Consider the following 17,235-nt stretch of genomic DNA (forward strand, 5'->3'; position numbering starts at 1 on the left):
AAACACTATAGACTACACTTTAGAGTACACTAGATAAACACTATAGACTACACTATAGACTACACTAGATAAACACTATAGACTACACTATAGACTACACTATAGACTACACTAGATAAACACTATAGACTACACTATAGACTACACAAGATATACGCTATAGACTTCACTACAGACTAAACTATAGACTACACTAGATAAACACTATAGACTACACTATAGACTACACTAGATAAACACTATAGACTACACTAGATAAACACTATAGACTACACTATAGACTACACTAGATAAACACTAAAGACTACACTATAGACTACACTAGATAAACACTATAGACTACACTATAGACTACACTAGATAAACACTATGGACTACACTTTAGAGTACACTAGATAAACACTATAGACTACACTAGATAAACACTATAGACTACACTATAGACTACACTATAGACTACACTAGATAAACACTATAGACTACACTATAGACTACACAAGATAAACGCTATAGACTTCACTACAGACTAAACTATAGACTACACTAGATAAACACTATAGACTACACTATAGACTACACTAGATAAACAGTATAGACTACACTATAGACTACACTATAGACTACACCAGATAAACGCTATAGACTTCACTACAGACTAAACTATAGACTACACTAGATAAACACTATAGACTACACTATAGACTACACTATAGACTACACTAGATAAACACTATAGACTACACTATAGACTACACTATAGACTACACTAGATAAACACTATAGACTACACTATAGACTACACTATAGACTACACTAGATAAATACAATAGACTACACTATAGACTACACTAGATAAACACTATAACTACACTAGATAAACACTATAACTACACTAGATAAACACTATAGACTACACTAGATAAACACTATAGACTACACTAGATAAACACTATAGACTACACTTTAGACTACACTAGATAAACACTATAGACTACACTATAGACTACACTATAAACTACACTAGATAAACACTATAGATTACACTATATACTACACTATAGACTACACTAGATAAACACTATAGACTACACTAGATACACACTATAGACTACACTATATACTACACTATAGACTACACTAGATAAACACGATAGACTACACTAGATAAACACTATAGACTACACTATAGACTACACTAGATGAACACTATAGACTACACTAGATAAACACTATAGACTACACTATAGACTACACTAGATGAACACTATAGACTACACTATAGACTACACTATAGACTACACTAGATGAACACTATAGACTACACTATAGACTACACTATAGACTACACTAGATAAATACTATAGACTACACTATAGACTACACTACAGACTACACTAGATAAACACTATAGACTACACTATAGACTACACTAGATAAACACTATAGACTACACTATAGACTACACTAGATAAACACTATAGACTACACTAGATAAACACTATAGACTACACTAGATAAACACTATAGACTACACTATAGACTACACTAGATGAACACTATAGACTACACTATATAAACACTATAGACTACACTAGATGAACACTATAGACTACACTATAGACTACACTATAGACTACACTATAGACTACACTAGATTAACACTATAGACTACACTATAGACTACACTATAGACTACACTAGATAAATACTATAGACTACACTATAGACTACACTAGATAAACACTACAGACTAAACTATAGACTACACTAGTTAAACACTATAGACTACACTATTGACTACACTAGATAAACACTATAACTACACTAGATACACACTTTAGACTACACTATAGACTACACTAGATAAACAGTATAGACTACACTATAGACTACACTATAGACTACACTAGATAAACACCATAGACTACACCAGATAAACGCTATAGACTTCACTACAGACTAAACTATAGACTACACTAGATAAACACTATAGACTACACTATAGACTACACTATAGACTACACTAGATAAACACTATAGACTACACTATAGACTACACTAGATAAATACTATAGACTACACTATAGACTACACTAGATAAACACTATAACTACACTAGATGAACACTATAGACTACACTAGATAAACACTATAGACTATACTTTAGACTACACTAGATAAACACTATAGACTACACTATAAACTACACAAGATAAACACTATAGACTACACTATAGACTACACTAGATAAACACTATAGACTACACTATAGACTACACTAGATGAACACTATAGACTACACTATAGACTACACTATAGACTACACTAGATAAACACTATAGACTACACTATAGACTACACTACAGCCTACACTAGATAAACACTATAGACTACACTATACACTACACTAGATAAACACTATAGACTACACTATAGACTACACTAGATAAACACTATAGACTACACTATAGACTACACTATAGACTACACTAGATAAACACTATAGACTACACTATAGACTACACTAGATAAATACTATAGACTACACTATAGACTACACTAGATAAACACTATAACTACACTAGATGAACACTATAGACTACACTAGATAAACACTATAGACTACACTTTAGACTACACTAGATAAACACTATAGACTACACTATAGACTACACTATAAACTACACAAGATAAACACTATAGACTACACTATAGACTACACTAGATAAACACTATAGACTACACTATAGATTACACTAGATGAACACTATAGATTACACTATAGACTACACTATAGACTACACTAGATAAACACTATAGACTACACTATAGACTACACTACAGACTACACTAGATAAACACTATAGACTACACTATACACTACACTAGATAAACACTATAGACTACACTATAGACTACACTAGATAAACACTATAGACTACACTATAGACTACACTAGATAAACACTATAGACTACACTAGATAAACACTATAGACTACACTAGATAAACACTATAGACTACACTATAGACTACACCAGATAAACGCTATAGACTTCACTATAGACTACACTATAGACTACACTATAGACTACACTAGATAAACACTATAGACTACACTACAGACTAAACTATAGACTACACTAGATAAACACTATAGACTACACTATAGACTACACTATAGACTACACTAGAAAAAAACTATAGACTACACTATAGACTACACTTGATAAACACTATAGACTACACTATAGACTACACTGGATAAACACTATAGACTACACTATAGACCACACTAGATAAACACTATAACTACACTAGATAAACACTTTAGACTACACTATAGACTACACAATAGACTACACTATAGACTACACTGGCCTAGAACACTATAGACTACACTAGATAAACACTATAGACAACACTATAGACTACACTATAGACTACACTATAGACTACACTATAGACTACACTGGCCTAGAACACTATAGGGCTCTAAAAATTCATGTCACTAATTCCCCCGTACCAGGCATTACTAACACCATACTACACATTACAGGTGTCATTCATTGCTAGTAGATTTCGCCCTATTATTTCAAGAAAACACAATGAACTGTTTCCCCATAAAAACACAATGAGCTGTTTCCCCATAAAAACACAGTGAGCTGTTTCCCCATAAAAACACAATGAGCTTTTTCCACATAAAAACACAATGAGCTGTTTCCCCAATAAAAACACAATGAGCTGTTTCCCCATAAAGGAATACAGCCTACACACACTTTACAGTAGATGCTGTTGCTGCATGGCCTTTCTTACATTAATTACACAAAGAGCAAAGTATTCAGTATTGGAAAGGAAAATGGATCCTCACGGTATCTAAGAAATATAATACATTTCAAGGTAACATATTTCTTAACAAAACATAAATCAATCCACACAGCTGGATGTCTATTGTTCAAAGCTTTGTGTAATCACCTTCTCAGCTGAGAACAGACACTGAACACTAGGCTACAGATACTACAGATACTGAACACTAGGCTACAGATACTACAGATACTGAACACTAGGCTACATATACTGAACACTAGGCTACAGATACTACAGATACTGAACACAAGGCTACAGATACTGAACACTAGGCTACAGATACTGAACATTAGGCTACAGACACTATAGATACTGAACACTAGGCTACAGACAATACAGATACTGAACACTAGGCTACAGATACTGAACACTAGGCTACAGATACTGAACACTAGGCTACAGATACTGAACACTAGGCTACAGATACTGAACACTAGGCTACAGACACTACAGATACTGAACACTAGGCTACAGATACTGAACACTAGGCTTCAGATACTGAACACTAGGCTACAGATACTGAACACTAGGCTACAGACACTGAACACTAGGCTACAGATACTGAACACTAGGCTACAGACACTGAACACTAGGCTACAGATACTGAACACTAGGCTACAGACACTACAGACACTGAACACTAGGCTACAGACACTGAACACTAGGCTACAGATACTGAACACTAGGCTACAGATACTGAACACTAGGCTACAGATACTGAACACTAGGCTACAGACACTGAACACTAGGCTACAGATACTGAACACTAGGCTACAGATACTACAGATACTGAACACTAGGCTACAGACACTGAACACTAGGCTACAGACACTACAGATACTGAACACTAGGCTACAGACACTGAACACTAGGCTACAGATACTGAACACTAGGCTACAGATACTACAGATACTGAACACTAGGCTACAGACACTGAATACTAGGCTACAGATACTGAACACTAGGTTACAGATACTGAACACTAGGCTACAGACACTACAGATACTGAACACTAGGCTACAGACACTGAACACTAGGCTACAGATACTGAACACTAGGCTACAGACACTACAGATACTGAACACTAGGCTACAGATACTGAACACTAGGCTTCAGATACTGAACACTAGGCTACAGATACTGAACACTAGGCTACAGACACTGAACACTAGGCTACAGATACTGAACACTAGGCTACAGACACTGAACACTAGGCTACAGACACTGAACACTAGGCTACAGATACTGAACACTAGGCTACAGACACTACAGACACTGAACACTAGGCTACAGACACTGAACACTAGGCTACAGATACTGAACACTAGGCTACAGATACTGAACACTAGGCTACAGACACTGAACACTAGGCTACAGATACTGAACACTAGGCTACAGACACTGAACACTAGGCTACAGATACTGAACACTAGGCTACAGATACTGAACACTAGGCTACAGATACTGAACACTAGGCTACAGATACTGAACACTAGGCTACAGATACTACAGATACTGAACACTAGGCTACAGATACTGAACACTAGGCTACAGATACTGAACACTAGGCTACAGACACTACAGATACTGAACACTAGGCTACAGATACTGAACACTAGACTACAGATACTGAACACTAGGCTACAGACACTACAGATACTGAACACTAGGCTACAGATACTGAACACTAGGCTACAGATACTGAACACTAGGCTACAGATACTGAACACTAGGCTACAGATACTGAACACTAGACTACAGATACTGAACACTAGGCTACAGACACTACAGATACTGAACACTAGACTACAGACACTGAACACTAGGCTACAGACACTGAACACTAGGCTACAGACACTGAACACTAGGCTACAGATACTGAACACTAGGCTACAGATACTACAGACTCTGAACACTAGGCTACAGACACTACAGATACTGAACACTAGGCTACAGACACTGAACACTAGGTTACAGACACTGAACACTAGGCTACAGATACTGAACACTAGGCTACAGACACTGAACACTAGGCTACAGATAATGAACACTAGGCTAGAGACACTGAACACTAGGTTACAGATACTTAACACTAGGCTACAGATACTGAACACTAGGCTACAGATACTGAACACTAGGCTACAGACACTTAACACTAGGTTACAGATACTGAACACTAGGCTACAGATACTGAACACTAGGCTACAGACACTGAATACTAGGCTACAGATACTGAACACTAGGCTACAGATACTGAACACTAGGCTACAGACACTACAGATACTGAACACTAGGCTACAGACACTGAACACTAGGCTACAGATACTGAACACTAGGCTACAGACACTACAGATACTGAACACTAGGCTACAGATACTGAACACTAGGCTTCAGATACTGAACACTAGGCTACAGATACTGAACACTAGGCTACAGACACTGAACACTAGGCTACAGATACTGAACACTAGGCTACAGATACTGAACACTAGGCTACAGACACTACAGACACTGAACACTAGGCTACAGACACTGAACACTAGGCTACAGATACTGAACACTAGGCTACAGATACTGAACACTAGGCTACAGACACTGAACACTAGGCTACAGATACTGAACACTAGGCTACAGATACTACAGATACTGAACACTAGGCTACAGACACTGAACACTAGGCTACAGATACTGAACACTAGGCTACAGATACTGAACACTAGGCTACAGATACTGAACACTAGGCTACAGACACTGAACACTAGGCTACAGATACTGAACACTAGGCTACAGATACTACAGATACTGAACACTAGGCTACAGACACTGAACACTAGGCTACATATACTGAACACTAGGCTACAGATACTGAACACTAGGCTACAGATACTGAACACTAGGCTACAGATACTGCAGACTGAATAGCATTACAGCGACAATAACATGCAATACTGTAGAGAAAACAATAATTCAGATGTGCAGACAGACAGTTATATTCAGATGTGCAGACAGACAGGTCTATTCAGTTGTGCAGACAGACCGTTCTATTCAGTTGTGCAGACAGACAATTCTATTAAAATGTGCAGACAGACAGTTCTATTCAAATGTGCAGACAGACAGTTCTATTCAGATGTGCAGACAGACAGTTCTATTCAGTTGTGCAGACAGAAAGTTCTATTAAAATGTGCAGACAGAGAGTTCTATTCAGTTGTGCAGACAGACATTTCTAGCCTAAGAATTGACATGACAACACTAGTTCAACAAGAACTTACCATAATGTCTAGTTCAACAAGATCCTACCATGGTGTCTAGTTCAACAAGATCTTACCATGGTGTCTAGTTCACCAATATCCTACCATGGTGTCTAGTTCAACAAGATTCTACCATGGTATCTGGTTCAACAAGATCTTACCATGGTGTCTAGTTCACCAAGATCCTAAAAGGGCGTCTAGTTCAACAAGATCCTACCATGGTGTCTAGTTCACCAAGATCCTAAAAGGGAGTCTAGTTCAACAAGATCCTACCATGGTGTCAAATTCAACAAGATCTTACCATGGAGTCCAGTTCACCAAGCTCTTACCATGGTGTCTAGTTCATATAAGATCTTACCATGGTGTCTAGTTCAACAATATCCTACCATGGTGTCTAGTTCAACAAGATCTTACCATGGTGCCTAGTTCAACAATATCTTACCATGGTGTCTAGTTCAACAAGATCTTACCATGGTGTCTAGTTCACAAAGATCCTACCATGGTGTCTAGTTCAACAATTCTTACCATGGTGAATAGTTCAACAAGATCTTACCATGGTGTCTAGTTCACCAAGATCCTACCATGGTGTCTAGTTCAACAAGATCCTACCATGGTGTCTAGTTCAACAATATCCTACCATGGTATCTAGTTCACCAAGATCCTACCATGTTGTCTACTTCACCATATACTACCATGGTGTCTAGTTCAACAAGATCTTATCATGGTGTCTAGTTCAACAAGATCTTATCATGGTGTCTAGTTCAACAAGATCCTACCATGCTGTCTAGTTCAACAAGATCCTACCATGGGGTCTAGTTCACCAAGATCTTACCATGGTGTCTAGTTCACCAAGATCCTAAAAGGGCGTCTAGTTCAACAATATTCTACCATGGTGTCTAGTTCACCAAGATCCTAAAAGGGAGTCTAGTTCAACAAGATCCTACCATGGTGTCTAGTTCAACAAGATCTTACCATGGTGTCTAGTTCACAAAGATCCTACCATGGTGTCTAGTTCAACAAGATCTTACCATGGTGAATAGTTCAACAAGATCTTACCATGGTGTCTATTTCACCAAGATCCTACCATGGTGTCTAGTTCAACAAGATCCTACCATGGTATCTAGTTCAACCATATCCTACCATGTTGTCTACTTCACCATATCCTACCATGGTGTCTAGTTCAACAAGATCTTATCCTGGTGTCTAGTTCAACAAGATCTTATCATGGTGTCTAGTTCAACAATATCCTACCATGGTGTCTAGTTCAACAAGATCCTACCATGGGGTCTAGTTCACCAAGATCCTACCATGGTATCTAGTTCAACAAGATCTTACCATGGTGTCTAGTTCACCAAGATCCTAAAAGGGCGTCTAGTTCAACAATATTCTACCATGGTGTCTAGTTCACCAAGATCCTAAAAGGGAGTCTAGTTCAACAAGATCATACCATGGTGTCTAGTTCAACAAGATCTTACCATGGAGTCTAGTTCACCAAGATCTTACCATGGTGTCTAGTTCAACAAGACCCTACCATGGAGTCTAGTTCAACAAGATCTTACCATGGTGTCTAGTTCACCAAGATCCTACCATGGTATCTAGTTCAACAAGATCTTACCATGGTGTCTAGTTCAACAAGATCTTACCATGGTGTCTAGTTCAACAACATCCTACCATGGTGTCTAGTTCAACAAGATCCTACCATGGTGTCTATTTCACCAAGATCTTACCATTTTGCAGCACCTCTCCGTCTTATTTGTTGTAGTTTGCGCTCGTATCTCCAGTTTTCCCTCATGAAATATGTCCGTTTACATAGGACAGCAGCGGGGTAATAATCTTCCCCTCGTATCCCATCACTGTCACTCTGTTATCAATACGGTGCTTGTGTTGAGGGATGTCTTCTTTCTCCAGCAGCGCTGTGTGTGTCAGATCAACGACTGTGTAGAAACGGACTGGAAAGCCAAGCGCGATACACAGTGTAAGAGGACAGATGTCGCCTGTTAAAGAGTACAGCACGGTCTTAAAGCTCACAGCGTTTCAGGTCTTGGAGGTAGAAAACAACGACGGGTTCGTCTCTGTAACCAATAAGGATACTGGAATACAGTGCAGTGCGAGCAATAGTGGCTTTATTCAATCCACGGTGCTGAACTGAAACATGGCCGTTTGTGCTGGTTGTCCGTAGTTCTGAATGACTTGTACAGCTGTTTGAATGACACATTACCTTATTCCAATTAGTGAAGGTGAATAATTATCTCCCTGCCGGCTATATTAACATCAACGTGCAGAGTGATTGTGAGAGCACTGGATCTTAACAATTCCAGTCTGGGTTGTTTCATTATCATAATCTTTTTATGAAAATGATATCTGAATGGTCCTGAGAGACAATATATAGCCCTATGGAACCTGATTAAATGTCCCTATATATAGCCCTATGGAACCTGGTCAGCAGTCCCTATATAGAGCCGTATGGAACCTGGTTAACAGTCCCTATATAGCCCTATGGAACCTGGTTAACAGTACCTATATAGAGCCCTATGGAACCTGGTTAATAGTCCCTATATAGAGCCCTATGAACCTGGTTAACAGTCCATATATAGAGCCCTATGGAACCTGGTTAACAGTCCATATATAGAACCCTATGGAACCTGGTTGACAGTCCCTATATAGAGCCCTATGGAACCTGGTTAACAGTCCCTATATAGAGCCCTATGGAACCTAGTTAACAGTCCCTATATAGAACCCTATGGAACCTGGTTAACAGTCCCTATATAGAACCCTATGGAACCTGGTCAACAGTCCCTATATATAGCCCTGTGGAACCTGGTCAACAGTCCCTATATAGAGCCCTATGGAACCTGGTTAACAGTCCCTATATAGAACCCTGTGGAACCTGGTCAACAGTCCCTATATAGAGCCCTATGGAACCTGGTCAACAGTCCCTATATAGAGCCCTATGGAACCTGGTCAACAGTCCCTATATAGAGCCCTATGGAACCTGGTTAACAGTCCCTATATAGAGCCCTATGGAACCTGGTTAACAGTCCCTATATAGAACCCTTTGGAACCTGGTTAACAGTCCCTATATAGAGCCCTATGGAACCTGGTTAACAGTCCCTATATAGAGCCCTATGGAACCTGGTTAACAGTCCCTATATTGAGTCTTATGTAACCTGGTTAACAGTCCCTATATATAGCCCTATGGAACCTGGTTAACAGTCAATATATATAACCCTATGGAACCTGGTTAACAGTCCCTATATAGAGCCCTATGTAACCTGGTTAACAGTCCCTATATAGAGCCCTATGGAACCTGGTTAACAGTCTCTATATATAGCCCTGTCACGTCCTGACCAGCAGATGGAGCTAGTGTTTTAGTTTTGGGGTCAGGACGTGGCATGTTTGTATTGGTTAAATGTTGGGTGGATGATTGGGACTTCCAATTGAAGGCAGGTGTGTATAGTTGCCTTTGATTGGAAGTCCTATATAGGTGTGTGTGTTTTTCTTTGGGGTGGTGGGTGGTTGTTTTTTGCACTGCGTTTCTAGCCTGCAGAACTGTAGCTGTTGTCACTTTGTTTGAATTGTTAAGTGGATGCTCTACTCCTTTATTTTAATTAAAGATGAGTATTCACATACCTGCTGCGCCTTGGTCCATTTCTACAGAAGACAGCCGTTACAGAACCACCCACCAAAGGACCAAGCAGCAGAAGAGGAGGAAGCCACAGGAGAGAAAAAGGGAGGAATGGACATGGGAGGACGTCCTGGACGGCAAGGGAGCCTACACCTGGGAAGAGATCCTGGCCGGAAGGGATCGCCTCCCATGGGAACAGGTGGAGGCACTCAGGAGAGTGGAGGCAGCTGGACAGAGGAACCATCGGGAACGTTACGCTGGAACACGGTTGGCTAGGAAACCCGAGAGGCAGCCCCAAGATTTTTTTTTGGGGGGGGCACACGGGTAGCTTGGCCAGGCCAGGGAGGAGCAGTAAGCCAGCTACCCGTGACTACAGGGAGGTGCGTACGAGGTGGAGGGCGCCATGTTACGCTGAGGTATGCACCATCTCGCCTATACGGACGCACAGCCCAGTTCGCCCAGTACCAGCGCCCCGCAGGTGCCAGGGCAAGGTGAGCATCGAGCCGGAAGGGGGGATGCCAACCCTACAATCAAGACCGCCAGCGCGCCCTTACGGTCCGGTGTTTCCCGCCAGACGCACTAGCATGGAGGTGCGTGTCTCCAGGCTGGCACGTCCTATACCAGCCCCACGCATCAGGAGTCTAGTGTGTCAACCCAGCCTCGCCAGTCAACAGTCACCAGAGCTGCCCGCCAGTCAACAGTCGTCAGTGCTGCCCGCCAGTCAACCATCACCAGAGCTGCCCGCCAGTCAACAGTCGTCAGTGCTGCCCGCCAGTCAACCATCACCAGAGCTGCCCGCCAGTCAACAGTTGTCAGAGCTGCCCGCCAGTCAACAGTCGTCAGAGCTGCCCGCCAGTCAACAGTCGTCAGAGCTGCCCGCCAGTCAACAGTCGCCAGAGAGGTCAGACTGCGCTGAACTGCCGGAGTGGCCAGACTGCCCTGAACTGCCGGAGTGGCCAGACTGCCCTGAACTGCCGGAGTGGCCAGACTGCCCTGAACTGCCGGAGTGGCCAGACTGCCCTGAACTGCCGGAGTGGCCAGACTGCCCTGAACTGCCGGAGTGGCCAGACTGCCCTGAACTGCCAGGGTGGCCAGACTGCCCTGAACTGCCAGGGTGGCCAGACTGCCCTGAACTGCCAGGGTGGCCAGACTGCCCTGAACTGCCAGGGTGGCCAGACTGCCATGAACTGCCAGGGTGGCCAGACTGCCCGGTTCTGCCAGAGTGGCCAGACTGCCCGGTTCTGCCAGAGGTGCCCGCCTGCCCGGATCTGCCAGGGTGCCCTGCCTGTCAGGATCGGCCCGAGTGGCCCTCCTGCTCTCCGGCCCAGCCCGAGGGGCCCTCCTGCCCTCCGGCCCAGCCCGAGGGGCCCTCCTGCTCTCCGGCCCAGCCCGAGGGGCCCTCCTGCTCTCCGGCCCAGCCCGAGGGGCCCTCCTGCTCTCCGGCCCAGCCCGAGGGGCCCTCCTGCCCTCCGGCCCAGCCCGAGTGGCCCTCCTGCCCTCCGGCCCAGCCCGAGTGGCCCTCCTGCCCTCCGGCCCAGCCCGAGGGGCCCTCCTGTCCCCCGGCCCAGCCCGAGGGGCCCTCCTGTCCTCCGGCCCAGCACGAGTGGTCCGTCTGCCAGGGTCAGCCCAAGTGGCCCATCTGCCCGGCGCAGTTAGCAGCGCCACCGAAGTGGGCTACGCCGACGGTGGAGCAAGGTCCACGCCCTGCACCTGAGCCACCTCCAGGATAGGTGGGTTGGGGAGGGAGGGTGTAGCACAGTGCCGTCGGTGACGGCAGCCACCCTCCCTTCCCTCCCTTATTGTTTTAGGGTTATTGTTTATGGGTTTTGTGTTGTTTTTTTTGTTGGTAGGTGCATTCCGGGGTCTGCACCTTGGGGGGGGGGGGGGGTACTGTCACGTCCTGACCAGCAGATGGAGCTAGTGTTTTAGTTTTGGGGTCAGGACGTGGCATGTTTGTATTGGTTAAATGTTGGGTGGATGATTGGGACTTCCAATTGAAGGCAGGTGTGTATAGTTGCCTTTGATTGGAAGTCCTATATAGGTGTGTGTGTTTTTCTTTGGGGTTGTGGGTGGTTGTTTTTTGCACTGCGTTTCTAGCCTGCAGAACTGTAGCTGTTGTCACTTTGTTTGAATTGTTAAGTGGATGCTCTACTCCTTTATTTTAATTAAAGATGAGTATTCACATACCTGCTGCGCCTTGGTCCATTTCTACAGAAGACAGCCGTTACAAGCCCTATGGAACCTGGTCAACAGTCCCTATATATAGCCCTATGGAACCTGGTCAACAGTCCCAATATAGAGCCCTATGGAACCTGGTTAACAGTCCCTATATAGAACCCTATGGAACCTGGTTAACAGTCCCTATATAGAGCCCTATGGAACCTGGTTAACAGTGCCTATATTGAGCCTTATGTAACCTGGTTAACAGTCCCTATATAGAACCCTATGGAACCTGGTTAACAGTCCCTATATAGAGCCCTATGGAACCTGGTTAACAGTCAATATATATAGCCCTATGGAACCTGGTTAACAGTCAATATATATAACCCCATGTAACCTGGTTAACAGTCCCTATATAGAGCCCTACGGAACCTGGTCAACAGTCCCTATATATAGCCCTATGGAACCTGGTCAACAGTCCCTATATATAGCCCTATGGAACCTGGTCAACAGTCCCTATATAGAGCCCTATGGAACCTGGTTAACAGTCCCTATATAGAACCCTTTGGAACCTGGTTAACAGTCCCTATATAGAACCCTATGGAACCTGGTTAACAGTCCCAATATATAGCCCTATGGAACCTGGTTAACAGTCCCTCTATAGAACCCTATGGAACCTGGTTAACAGTCCCTATATAGAACCCTTTGGAACCTGGTTAACAGTCATTATATAGAACCCTATGGAACTCGTCAGTCTATTCTTGTTCTGAGAAATGAAGGCTATTCCATGCGAGAAATTGCCATGAAACTGAAGATCTCGTACAACGCTGTGTACTACTCCTTTCACAGAACAGTGCATACTGGCTCTAACCAGAATAGAAAGAGGAGTGGGAGGCCCTGGTGCACAACAGAGCAAGAGGACAAGTACATAAGAGTGTCTAGTTTGAGAAACAGGCGCCTCACAAGTCCTCAACTGACAGCTTCATTAAATAGTACCCGCAAAACACCAGTCTCAATGTTAACAGTGAAGAGGCGACTCCGGGATGCTGGCCTTCTAGGCAGAGGTCCTCTGTCCAGTGTCTGTATTATTTTGCCCATCTTAATCTTTTATTTTTATTGGCCAATCTGAGATGTGTTTTTTTCTTTGCAATTCTGCCAAGAAGGCCAGCCTCTCGGAATCGTCTCTTCACTGTTGACGTTCAGACTGGTGTTTTGCGGGTACTATTTAATGAAGCTGCCAGTTGAGGACTTGTGAGGCGTCTGTTTCTCAAACTAGACACTCTAATGTACAACACGTGACATCAACAACAACAGTGTAAACAACATGGATATTAATGAAGGCCTGAGCAGCTCCAGTATTTCTCCTGAGGCGGATGGCGGAGGCAGACTAGTCAGTCACCTAGATCAGATAGAGAGGTAGGGAGGGTGGAGAACCTTGATCAGATACAGAGGTAGGGAAGGTGGAGAACCTTGATCAGATAGAAACGTAGGGAGGTTGGAGAACCTTGATCAGATAGAAACGTAGGCAGGGTGGGGAACCTTGATCAGATACAGAGGTAGGGAGGGTGGAGAACCTTGATCAGATACAGAGGTAGGGAGGGTGGAGAACCTTGATCAGATACAGAGGTAGGGAGGGTGGAGAACCTTGATCAGATACAGAGGTAGGGAGGGTGGAGAACCTTGATCAGATAGAAACGTAGGCAGGGTGGGGAACCTTGATCAGATAGAAACGTAGGCAGGGTGGGGAACCTTGATCAGATACAGAGGTAGGGAGGCTGGAGAACCTTGATCAGATAGAGAGGTAGGGAGGGTGGAGAATCTTGATCAGATAGAGAGGTAGGGAGGGTGGAGAACCTTGATCAGATAGAGATGTAGGGAGGGTGGAGAACCTTGATCAGATACAGAGGTAGGGAGGGTGGAGAACCTTGATCAGATAGAGAGGTAGGGAGGGTGGAGAACATTGATCAGATACAGAGGTAGGGAGGGTGGAGAACCTTTATCAGATAGAGAGGTAGGGAGGGTGGAGAACCTTTATCAGATACAGCGGTAGGGAGGGTGGAGAACCTTGATCAGATAGAGAGGTAAGGAGGGTGGAGAACCTTGGAAGCATTACACCCAGAGCTGCAAGGTTGAAGTACACTACATGACCAAAAGTATGTGGACACCTGCTCGTCAAACATCTCATTCCAAAATCATGGGCATTAATATGGAGTTGGTCTCCCCTTTGCTGCTATAACAGCCTCCACTCTTCTTAGAAGGCTTTCCACTAGATGTAGGAACATTGCTGCTATAACAACCTCCACTCTTCTGGGAAGGCTTTCCACTAGATGTTGGAACATTGCTGCTATAACAGCCTCCACTCTTCTGGGAAGGCTTTCCACTAGATGTTGGAACATTGCTGCTATAACAGCCTCCACTCTTCTGGGAAGGCTTTCCACTAGATGTTGGAACATTGCTGCTATAACAGCCTCCAGTCTTCTGGGAAGGCTTTCCACTAGATGTTGGAACATTGCTGCTATAACAGCCTCCACTCTTCAGGGAAGGCTTTCCACTAGATGTTGGAACATTGCTGCAACAAGAGCATTAGTGAGGTCGGGGACTGTTGTTGGGCGATTAGGCCTGGCTCACAGTTGGCGTTCCAATTCATCCCAAACGTGTTTGTAACGTTAAGATTTCCCTTCACTGGAACTAAGGGGCCCGAACCATGGAAAACAGCCCCAGACCATTATTCCTCCTCCACCAAACTTTACAGTTGGCACTATGCATTGGGGCAGGTAGCGTTCTCCTGGCATCTGCCAAACACAGATTAGTCCGTCGGACTGCCAGATGGTGAAGCGTGATTCATCACTCCAGAGAACGCTTGGCTTTGCGCATGGTGATCTTAGGCTTGTGTGCGGCTGCTCGGCCATGGAAACCCATTTCATGAAGCTCCCGACGGACAGTTATTGTGCTGACGTTGCTTCCAGAGGCAGTTTGAAAATCGGTAGTGAGTGTTGAAACCGAGGACAGACGATGTTTACGCACAGCGCGCTTCAGCACTCGGCGGTCTGTGAGCTTGTGTGGTCTACCACTTCGCGGCTGAGCCGTTGTTGCTCCAAGACGTTTCCACTTCACAATAACAGCACTTACAGTTGACCGGGAGCAGCTCGAGCAGGGCAGAAATTTGACAAAACTGACTTTTTGGAAAGGTGGCATCCTATGACGGTGCCACGTTCAAAGTCACTGAGCTCTTCAGTAAGGCCAGTACTGCCAATGTTTGTCTATGGAGATTGCATGGCTGTGTGCTCAATGTTATACACCTGCCAGCAACGGTTGTGGGTGAAATAGCCAAATCCACTAATTTTAAGGGGTGTCCACATACTTTTGTATATATAATGTACAACAACAACCTTTGGTGTAAGACTTCTCCCTCTGATAAGATGAAGAAGAGAAGTGTGTGTGTGTGTGTGTGTGTGTGTGTGTGTGTGTGTGTGTGTGTGTGTGTGTGTATAGAAAACCGCAATAGTGTTTATAGCATAATAGAAATACATCTTATTCTTTTGAGACAAGGACAGATGTTTGTTATTATGATATTCCATTGAGACAAGGACAGATGTTTGTTATTCTGATATTCCACTGAGACAAGGACAAGTGTTTGTTATTCTGATATTCCACTGAGACAAGGACAAGTGTTTGTTATTCTGATATTCCACTGAGACAAGGACAAGTGTTTGTTATTCTGATATTCCACTGAGACAAGGACAAGTGTTTGTTATTCTGATATTCCACTGAGACAAGGACAAGTGTTTGTTCTTCTGATATTCCCCATGAAGAGTTCAGTAAATAGACATTAACATTAACATACAGAGCATTCAGAAAGTATTCACACCCCTTGACTTTTTTCCACATTTTGTTACGTTACAGCCTGAATTTAAAATGGATTAAACTGAGATTTTGTGTCACTGATCTACACACACACAATAGCCCATAATGTCAAAGTGGAATTATGTTTTTAGAACATTTTACAAATTCATTCAGAATGAAAAGCTGAAATGTCTTGAGTCAATAAGATTTCAATCCCTTTGTTATTGCAAGCCTAAACAAGTTCAGGAGTAAAAATGTGCTGCAATAATAGTGTTTAGCATGATTTTGTTATGAATACCTCACATACAATTATCTGTAAGGTTCCTAAGTCCAGCAGTGAATTTCAAACACAGACTCAACCATAAAGACCAGGGAGGTTTTCCAATACCTCGCAAAGAAGGGCACCCATTGGTAGATGGGTAAAAAGAAAAACAGATATTGAATATCCCTTTGAGCATGGTGAAGTTATTAATTACACTTTGGGTATTGTATC

General features: G+C 43.2%; 1 protein-coding gene across 1 annotated transcript in view; it reads right to left on the minus strand.

Moving 5' to 3' along the window:
• LOC123733122 (alpha-N-acetylgalactosaminide alpha-2,6-sialyltransferase 5) overlaps window positions 1–9,111 on the minus strand; it is a 209,300-nt gene extending 200,189 nt beyond the window's left edge. The window contains exon 1 of the mRNA XM_082961047.1: window positions 8,842–9,111. Within this exon, the coding sequence (XP_082817173.1) occupies window positions 8,842–8,844 (3 nt within the window). The 5' untranslated portion in view covers window positions 8,845–9,111. The remainder of the gene's footprint in view (window positions 1–8,841) is intronic.
• Between the last annotated feature and the right edge of the window lie 8,124 nt (window positions 9,112–17,235).

Source organism: Salmo salar, chromosome 14 (genome assembly GCF_965601325.2).
Source record: "Salmo salar chromosome 14, fSalSal1, whole genome shotgun sequence".
NCBI classification, from domain to species: domain Eukaryota; kingdom Metazoa; phylum Chordata; class Actinopteri; order Salmoniformes; family Salmonidae; genus Salmo; species Salmo salar.